Source organism: Hermetia illucens, chromosome 6, assembly GCF_905115235.1.
Source record: "Hermetia illucens chromosome 6, iHerIll2.2.curated.20191125, whole genome shotgun sequence".
In the NCBI taxonomy this organism is placed as follows: Eukaryota; Metazoa; Arthropoda; class Insecta; order Diptera; family Stratiomyidae; genus Hermetia; species Hermetia illucens.
Window position 1 is genome coordinate 18,479,694 of NC_051854.1, and position 10,621 is coordinate 18,490,314.

Below are 10,621 nucleotides of genomic sequence, written 5' to 3' on the forward strand. Positions count from 1 at the left end.
GGTTTAACAACATTCCATCGAAGGAACAGAAAGGCCGTCGAGTTGAATCGATAAACTGCAAAGAGCACCTCATTATCAACTCATTAATTGTAGGGCAGGCAACTAGAGGTGAAAGGAATTGCGATTATATAAAGGGTTTTGACAGCGTCTCGTACACCTGACTGATTGGTGTCCTACATCTGTAACGTCGCAGAGCCCATCCGCATACGAAGAGAAACATCTTTCAGGGGGATTGATGAGTATTTTGGTTTTGTACGGCAATGAACCTCCTTTCAAGGCTACTGAATGATGCTATGGAGCATGATTTGCAGTAAAATATGAAGTTGTGTGGTGATACTGATACCCATCTTAGAAATCTGTTGCGCATAGTTGATAGGTTCAGCCGTAATATTCGAATAGAATTTGATCTAGGCAAGTGGCGAATTCAAACCATCCATAAAAGTCACCACGAAACGTACGCAGAACATAGCACTTATGAAGTCCACATCCAATCTATAACCGAGACAGGAAAAAAATACTCTGATTTGAAAGATACTTTGTTGTCCGAACTTGTGGAGTTCTCAAGGAAGAATTAAATAAGGGCATTGATTGTGTTCGCTACCCCTTCACTAGCATATTCATTCGGACGTCCAACACCGTTGAATTCCGACGAGTCTTTTGCATGCGGATATTTCTGAAACAGATTGCGGGTTGACTCTACTAAACTTGAAGGATCGATTTTTCAACACTTTGAGTGGGGTGGCATCAAACTAACAGCGGAGGGAAGAGTGGAATTCGAAGGCAATTCATGATAAACATGTGAGTTGCCTGTGAAAGAGATTCGTTGGTCCTCGTTTGTAGAATAAATGGCTATGTGCTGGAGAGCTCTTTGGTAAGACGACCTCTGGGATTACCTAGATGCACTGAGATTCTCACACAGTTTGCTTCAAACCATAGAGAAGTACACCATTCTGCAAAGGAGCTCAATCTTGTAGGGGGTTCTCGAGGGATTTTTTCATTAACCTTTCACCGGATACCAAAACCCTTCTATTCCTTTCAAGTAGTTAGGATAGCCGAAACCTAGCTGCTTGGCATTTAGTGCTAGTGTTAGGTGAAATCTAGCATCTGACCAGATTGTGACAATTCAGAATCAATTACGGCTTAATCGCATCCATTAGATTCATTATTCATTTACAATTTATTACAATTTATTTTAATTATAGAATAATTACCCAAACATCACCAAACCTAGAAGAAAAACATCGCCGTAGGAACAAAATTTCGAAACCAGATTTGCGATCGTTGAATGAGAGATCACCAGCAAAATTATCGCTGGAGTTTTAATAACCTCCCCTACTTCTAAGGAGCGAGGACAATCATATTCAAAAGGGGGGAGTTATGCAGGCGCATCCGTGAAACCATTCACCGATGGCTGGTATCCCATTTCCTCGATCCTGTAGTAACTCAGAAACCACGATGCTGCACAATTAGGTGCAGAATTTTTTTAATGATAAAATATCCGACGAATACGACGAATGAACACCTTAAACCAATTACTAATTTATCGCTTTTTCGGGAATTAAATATCCTGCCATATGCCATTGCCAATGGAGACAGGACTTAGGGTTTAGAAAATCTCCAAAGTTGAAAAACTTTTATCATTCACTGAACCGATAATAAATTGGATATAAGAGATAAAGATGGAAATATGTACTCACCGCCTGAAAAATCCTTATTGAAGCGCACTTAGCTCTGCAACCCCTTCATGAATGACACTCCTAGAAATAGTTCGTACACACTCCACACGCGCGATTACCGAATGAACACTCATAAAATTTCCTCAAAGTTTAAAAATCGAGATCGATGATAGTCCTTTTTATCCCTCAACTCACTGGAGTTTGTAAGGAGTGACTACTAAAGTCTTCATACACAATTTGCTCGCAATGCAGAAATTCGAAATAGAAACCAAATGAGAAAACCCGCACAAACATGTTACAGAACTGAGCAAATCGCAAGAGCACATGGGTAAACGCCCATAAATAAAAGGAAAATCAAAACGCGATCAAGGACGAAAAATTTTCCTTTAAAAAATTCTAAATGCAATGCGATTTCCTTTTTTTCCGCGACGTTTGCTGTTATTAGAGACAAATAAAAACGCGGAAGTCGGACCCGAAATCAGAACTACTAATTGTTAGCACGCGAAACAGCAACTGAGAACTGGTTTTTATATTTATCACGAGGGCTTAACTGAATAATAGAGACTTGTCCGAGCTTGAAACATCCAGGTGATGACAATGTTGCTTAGCGTCATCCTTTTAGGAATTGTCGACTGGAAAGAAAAAGGATTGATATTGATGACAAGCCTATGGGACAGGAAATCCTATTTACTGAAAAAGGAGTGAAATTTTACCTAAAAACTTTGAATAGAAAAAAAGAATTTAATACGAAAAACAAACTTGTTGTTCACGCGAGGCTAGACTAGATACGAATGGCAAACTTGCATTACAAGCTTCTGTTGAAGGGCTCAACGACGTTGGCGACGAGAGCCCACAGCATGATATAATAAAAACCGGAACCTCTAATGCACCATTTTTAAAGAATTGAGATCGTAAATAATTTTATTTAGAAAGAAAAGGCTTCCGTGAACATAAAATTAATTCGGCTAGGATAAATCTGTATATATTATATAATCCACAGAAGATTTATCTCGGGGCCGAAAAATTTGCTGCTCCAATTGGGACTTGCAAGATATACTCTTAGAAAATGCAAAATTTCATACTTCACAGAAGTGCTGATTTTCCTATATAGTATCGGTTTCTTGCCTTTTCAAAATCATTTTAGGGACAAAAAATTGTTAACAATAATACATATGTATGTAGGTTGAACCAGCGATGGCAAAACAATCTTTTAATCTAACAAAAATGGAACTAAATGTCATGATCACCATGGTCTCTCAAAGTTTTTTGTTAACCAATAATTAACTAAAATATGTAGAACAAAAATACCCTGGATGCAGATAACATGCAAGTTTTAAAGAAATGGTCGGAAACCCGGCAAAGCTTTCAGTGCCTTACTATCAAAAATAAACAAAAAACTAAAAACAGCAATATTCTCACTCAATTCTGTTCTTTATCTCTCAGAATTCTAATTTCTTCATTCGGCTGTGTAAATCCTTGCATTTTCCTTCCCCCTTTGTAGCAGACGTGGCAGTAGATGGCTGAAAGCCAAATGCTAATTCTGATCTCACTATTGTGGATCATGAGCCAGTCTGTCAGCCTCCTCATTACCAACAATGTTTGGCCTCTCTAACACCCACATCACGAACGCTTCTTTCAGTCGGATAAGTTTAAGCAGCAACTGGTAGCAACTCCACACTAACTGCCTTGATTTGTCATTGCTATTCAGTGCTGATAACGCGGCTTGACTGTCGAAACAGATTCAAATAGTGCGAACCCGTCACTTTTGCCGCAAACATTCTTCTGCTTCAAATAAAATGGCATATACCATCATGGTCGTCATTTTTGCAAGAGGTTAGGCAAGCTCCATAATGAGTTTTTTCCACAAGAATTCTGAGCGCGACCCATCTTTCATGACGGATCTGTAATCCCAAAATACGACAAAGTATGTCTCTTCAAAGTGTATGTCAAAGGGTAATATAGGTTCCAGGGCGAAACGTGGATCGGTACCCACAATGGAGCATAAAATCTAGGAAACGCCTGCTGAACCAACACCAGCAGCTCTACTACCAAACCCTATTTCCACCTCCACGCGGTGATCGCTGGGAGTTTTTTCTTCATGAAAAACTGCAGACGGAGAAGGATGAAGGCGAGTCTCTCGCGCCTAAAACTGGGACAAAATATACCAACTGGTCCTCCAGGTTGGGGCTTGGGTAGGGCTGACAACCCTACACAAAAAAAACTTGTTACGAAACCGCAACAGGAGCCTCGGACTAGATGGATTTTACAATGAAGAACCCGGCAATGAAAACGAAATAACGACTTGCGCATTTTCTCATGGAACGTGCGCTCCCTGTACAGAGATGGAGCTGACAAGCAGCTAGCCGATACCCTGTCCCAATATATGTAACAGTATTGCTGGAGATACGTCATATTATAGTGGCCATCCAGTAAACCATGTGCTCGGAGTAGGTTTCTTAGTCAGTCAAAAAATAAAACCTTCTGTTATCGGCTTTGAAAGCATAAGCGGACGGCTATGCACTCTGTGCTTGCGAGGCAAATTTTGAAATATAAGCCTCATTAACGTTCACGCCCCTACAGAGGAGACTGCAGAGTCGGAGAAGGATACCTTCTACGAGGCAGTAGAACGAAGCCTCGAAGCCTGTCCCAGATATGTTATCAAAATCATACCTGAGGATTTTAACAGCCAAGTAGGGACGAACCCCGTATTCCATCAATACGTTGGTTCCCATAGCTTACATTAAAATACAAATGATAACGGACTACGGATTATTCAATTAGCAGTGTCACACGAAATGGTTGTTGGAAGTACCTGGTTTGCGCGGAAAGCGGTCCGCAAACATACATGGGCCTCTCTAAACTGGACCACTTTACACCAAATTAACCACGGGTTGATTGAAAGCCGCCACTTCTCAGCTTTGATGAATATTAGAACATATAGAGGGGCCAATATAGAACCACCCAGAATCCCCTCTGACAATCAGGTGAGAGTTAACACTGAAGCCATCCACAACACAGCCCTCCGCAACGCCTATAACAGGGAACTGGATACCGCAATAATCGCAGTCAACAGAAATCCTGGAGATAAAGCATCAACAAATGATCTTCACAATCACCTGAAGAACGTTATCATAAATGCGGCCGCAAATATACTTGGCCCCAGTCGCAAAAAGAGTCGGAACGGCTGGTTTGACGATGAATGTAAGCTAGAAACGAAATGGAAGAATGCTGCATACCGAGGAATGTTGGATTCTCAAAGAACGCGGGTACGCACAGAGACTTGTCACGAACTCCAGCGAGCGGAGAAGCGACTTTACAGACCGAAAAAGGAAGCCTGGGAGAACCAACAGGTCTGTGAACTCGAAAAGTACAGGAAACAACCGCACCAGGCGCGGAAGTTTTACCAACAAGTCAGCAGGATGAAGCCTTATACACTTCGATGCTCATCCTGCCGAGACAAAGAGGGAAATCTCATTTCCGACAGAATGGGCATATTGGAGTAATGGGTTGAGTACTTTGATGAACAATCAGGACATCGGTGAGTTGGAGGTCCCGCCAACTGAAGACGACAGATAAATACTGCAACCACCAAGTGTATAAAAAACAGTCCGTGCAATTCATCAGCTTAAAAATCATAAGTCGCCAAGAGCCGATGGAATTACAGCCGAATTGGATAAATATGGAGGCGACCAATTACACCAAGTGGTTCACCAAGTTGTGCTCAAGGTATGCGAATCAATGCCTGACGGCTTGCAAAGAGGCATTATCTGTCTCATACATAAAAAGGGGGATATCACCCAATGCAGCAAGTATAGATGTATCCCGTTGCTGAGTATCATTTATAAGATATTCTCCGCTATGTTGCTAGGTCCATACCAAAGACGCTTCACCCCAGGCAAATCAGCAACAGATCAGATTTTCACTCTGTGGCAAGCGATGGAAAAACTGTTGGAATATGGACATCAGTTGCAACATCTTTTCATGGATTTCAAAACCGCCTATGATAGTATAGCCAAGGTAAAACTATACGCACCCATGAGAGAATTCGATATCCCGACGAAATTGACAAGACTGGCTGGGCTGACCCTGACTAATGTGCGAGGCCGGATAAAAGCAACAGGATCCAAAACCATTCGACATCAATAACGGCCTACGACAAGGGGATACCCTATCATGCGTCCTCTTTAACCTGGCCTTGAAGGAAGTGATCCGTGATGTTGAGATAAATGCGACGGGTACGATCCTCCTTGAGTCCACCCAACTACTAGCATATGCTGACGATATCGACATCATGGGAAGAACGACCCGAGATATACAAACTGCCTTCATCCAGATCGAGCAGGCGGCGCGAGATCTTGGGCTACACATCAATGAAGGCAAGACAAGACAGCACCAAAAACCAACCAACCAACATCAAACTGCACTGTTCAAACGGGAAAAATAAAGATAAGAGACTACAACTTTGAGATTATTGAAAATTTCTCCTGTCTAGGGTCGAAAATTAGAACCGATAACAGCTACGACGATGAAATCCACGCACGGTTGTTGACGGCAACAGAGCCTATTTCAGCTTACAAAAACTGTTTCGCTCGAAACGTCTCACCATAGGGTCAAAGCCCTTACCATACAAGACAATGATATTGCCAGTCCTCAAGTATTCCTCGGAGACTTGGGTTCTTAGCAAGAAGAATTGCGAACTCTTGACCGCGTTCGAGAGAAGAATCCTTCGAAGAATTTTTGGCCGCCTACATGAGGATGGACGATTCCGTAGCCTACATAAAGACGAAATTTAAGAGCAATATCATGATCGTCTGGGTATGGATAAAATCCGGCTCAATAGGTTCCGGTGGGCGGGTCACTTAATCCCTATGGATGAGGGTGATCCAGCCCGGAAAGTCTATAAGGGCAATAAATATGGTAGAAAAACAAGACGAGGCAGAACCTGCTTGAGATGGAACGATGGCGTAGGCCAGGACGCTAGGCAGCTTTTAGGGATATCGAATTGGTGAACCTCGGTGCAAAACCGGGATGTCTGGAGTTCCTTATTAAGGCAGGCCTAGACCGGATGGCGGTTGTTGCGCCGTTGATGATGATGGGTTTGGGTTCTACCGCGTTGTCCCAGTCATTGGTCAGCAAATCAAATTTTGTGGTTTCGTAGTCATAATCCGTAGTTTAAAATTGAGATGTGGGACCTAAGGGAATTTCTTACAAATAAAACCAAACCTCTGTGTCCCTCACATAAAAAACCACAGAACCGTCCAGCTTCTGATTTCTCCAATTGTATTCTATAATCTGAATTAATTGAATTGATTTGAAAAGTCTCAATCTACTATGTGCTGGATGTTTAATATCAAATTGTATTTATGGTTTTTCATATTTTTAATTTCCAGGAAATCGAAAGGACTGTTCAACCTTATGTAACTCAAATTTTAATGACCGTTTCGCTTGCCGGTGGTATCGGTCCTTCACTGACCGGTATATTTTTTGGAGCCTGGTCGGATAAATTTGGGAGAAGGCCGCTTTTGTTAACAGCCTTTGGAGGTACAGTATGTCACGTAGATCACATATCCTTTTATATAAAGAATTTTCCCTGTTTAGGATTTTTCGTGTCATCCGTTATGAGCACTTTCATCAGTTATCTTTCGACCGTATGCTTAGTCAGTCCATGGGTTGTTGTTTTGACCACAATACCAACAAGTCTGGTAGGGGGCTTTTGCAGCATTCTCGGAGGAACTTTTTGTTATATTGCGGACACTGCAACAGAGAAACAACGTCCCTTTCAGTATGTTTTTTTTTTTTAAATTTTAATCTCGAATCTAATGATTGCTTCATTTATAGATTAGCGATTGTAGGTGCGTTCATATCATTAGGAATGTTTCTTGGATCCTTGACATCTGCATACGCTATTGATGTTCTGAGCATGACTGCGATATTTGGCATTCACTCAGCATTGATGTTCACTGCCTTGTTGTATATTACATTATTTGTTGCAGAAAGCCTAGATAGCGAAAGATTACAGACTACGGTAACATAACCCTTGTGGAAGCGATCATGTCACTGTATTTGAGCTATAAGTCCTCTATACACTAAACATGTCAGCTTCTGATTTACCCATCTTATCAGCAAATGTAACATATTTACCTCGTGCTTTGTAGTCAAAACTAAGAGGACTTTTCAAATGGAGTCTAGTTAAAGATATGTCGAACACACTTCTACAACGACGTCCAGGCTATGACAGAATGATCGTTTGGATATGTATAGCTGTCCTATGTGTCTGCATTTTTGCCGTCGAAGGACCATCTACAATATTCTTCCTGTACGTAAGAGAACAATTCCACTGGACCGCTTCTGATTACGCGACATATAATGCGATAAGCACGCTAGTTGGAGCACTTGGCTCTACATTGGCTATCATCATTTTGCAGAAGGTAAAAGTCGAATCAGCCATTAGGTTATATATATCTTTTTACGAACTGTTATTACAGTGCTTGAAATTTTCACCAGTCTCCATAATTTTAATTGGACTTGGAACTAATCTGTTAAATCACGTAGTGAAGACCTTTGCCACAGAATCATGGCATCTTTACTTGGCTATCACGATTTCTGCAGCGAGCGGTGCTGCATTTCCAACATGTCGATCACTAATTGCAACAGTTGTACCATCAGAAGAAATTGGTGAGTTCAGCCTCAATCTTTACAGTAGGTAAATCCTTTATCTAGAACAGAACCAACGAATATGAGAAAGTCATGATGTTGAAATAATGCTATAATTCTCCATTCATATACACAGGCAAAGTCTATTCAGTATCGACTGCTTTGGAATTCATAGCTCCTATAGGATCAGCACCGTTGTACACTTATGTATACAACGCTACTTTAGATACGTTTGCCGGGGCCTTCAATGGAATCACTGTTTTCCTGTATTTGATTTCCTACATCTTGTTCGCGTAAGTATAACATCTGAAGCTCAAACACCGATAATTAATCTTTTGGTTTTGTAGAATTCTTTTTGGATTAGAAACGTATGATCCCAGTATTATAAATCGGCCTGCAATGCACTAATACGAAATCCATGTGTAATTTTAAATCTTCAAGAAGGTTGAGCCTTACCGTTTTGGTGCTATGTGATTTTTTTTGTACAGTCAAACTGTTATTAGATATGAAAATATAAAGTAAATATTTACAATTTTTAATCAAGGGTTTTTTTATTATCTGGGAAGACCAGAAATTCAAATTCATCACCATCATCAACGGCGCAACAATCGGTATCCGGTCCAGGCCTGCCTTAATAAGAAGCTCCAGACATCCCGATTTTGCGCCGAGCTCCACCATTTCGATATCCCTAAAAGCGGCCTGACGTCCTGGCCTACGCCATCGTTCCATCTCAGGCACGGTCTGCCTCGTCTTCTTTTTCTTTTTCAAATTATTACCCTTTAAGCACCTAAGTGAAGATCATATCGCAGACTACTGCCGATATTACTGCGAATGAAGCTATGATAAAAAATGGCCCAGGCGATTAACTTAGATAATTTTCGCTTTCTCTGTGTTTAACGATAAGGTCACACTTGACCCAAAAGAATGAATGAGAATGAGAGAATCAAAAACATGATTATGGAAGCTACGGACATTGATTCACCAAGTGGTAAAAAGTCACAGAACTCAAAACCAAGCGCGATTTTGGCAGCGGAAGACCCTACGAATTGAGGACATGGACTTTGCTGCACCATAAGGTGTGACAATATCCAAAGAAATTGGACGCAAGAAGGCCAGTAACTCCGGTGAAATCGGGCTTGTTGTGGTTTTCCATCATATATATATTTAATACTACAACGATGTCTAAAACATAAATGTTAGTCAAATTAATTGGCAGCATGCCAAGGCCTTCTCCTTCCTATTGGCGCAATGCTGGCAAAATTGGGAATTTTCGAGATGTGGAGGTTCTCGTAGAAGTCTAGTTTTCTAACGTCGTTCATTTCCTTCAAAATATTAACGTTGTCCAACGACAAGTGGTGTCCCTGCTCTATTATATGTCTGGCAACTGCGGACTTCAGGTGTGGGTTATTCTTATTTTTAGCGGATTCGGCGTCCCTTATGTATTCTAAGACCCTGGTGTGGGCTAGCCCTTTTTTTTGCCCTACATAAATCCTTTCGAAGTCTGGGCAGGAAATGTTACAAATGCCGTTTTTTTCAGTACACAGTCTTTTGATGTTCTGCGTTCGACCCGCGTAGGTTAATGTTATACATTGCCTAGATTCTGTGTTCGCCTGCTGGAGGAGTGTTGAAAGTTGCTGTCTTGAGGCCTGGCGTAGTTTCTTTTTGATCCGGTTTTCGATGAGGTTCCTGTTGTATCCGTTTTTCTTGGCTGTTCCCAGGATGTAGTTAATTTCTGTATTTCTTCTTCTTGTTGAGCGGTGTTGTGACTGTGAGTCATAAAGTTGTATGCCGCCGTCTTATGGTAGAAATCGTGGTTTGAGGTGTATGTGATCGGTCGTTTTATTTGGGTCGGTTTTCTGTAGATGTCGAATTTAAAATTCCCTCTTTCCCGAATTATTTTTAAGTCCAGGAACGGGATCTCCTCTTCCTTTTCGATCTCCATGGCGAACTCGATGTTCCAGTGTCTCCGGTTGAGTTTTTCGATGATTGTTCCTGATTCTTCCCTTTTGATGATTGCTAATACATCGTCTACGTATCTGATCCAGAATCTCGAGAGTGTCCCAGCCTCCTCGAGTTCATTCTCCAGGTTCTCCATAAATATCTCGTATAGTAACGGTGAGAGGGGCCCATTGCTGCCCCGGAGGTTGTAATATAAAATTTATTCCCGAATGTGAAATAGAATTCACTCATGCATGTGAGGGCCAGTTTTCTTCACCCATTCAAATGAGGTTTCGTGTGTTATGATCCACTCTTCGAACAAGTATAGGGCTTCCTTCATCGATACGCTTTTA

The 10,621-nt window shown here is 41.3% G+C and overlaps 1 protein-coding gene across 1 annotated transcript in view; it reads left to right on the top strand.

Moving 5' to 3' along the window:
* LOC119659178 (proton-coupled folate transporter-like) overlaps positions 1-8,869 on the top strand; it is a 33,976-nt gene extending 25,107 nt beyond the window's left edge. Inside the window, exons 3-9 of the mRNA XM_038067135.1 lie at positions 7,067-7,217; positions 7,275-7,458; positions 7,515-7,701; positions 7,832-8,104; positions 8,162-8,351; positions 8,467-8,623; positions 8,678-8,869. Of these exons, the coding sequence (XP_037923063.1) occupies positions 7,067-7,217; positions 7,275-7,458; positions 7,515-7,701; positions 7,832-8,104; positions 8,162-8,351; positions 8,467-8,623; positions 8,678-8,738 (1,203 nt within the window). The 3' untranslated portion in view covers positions 8,739-8,869. The remainder of the gene's footprint in view (positions 1-7,066; positions 7,218-7,274; positions 7,459-7,514; positions 7,702-7,831; positions 8,105-8,161; positions 8,352-8,466; positions 8,624-8,677) is intronic.
* Positions 8,870-10,621: the final 1,752 nt, after the last annotated feature.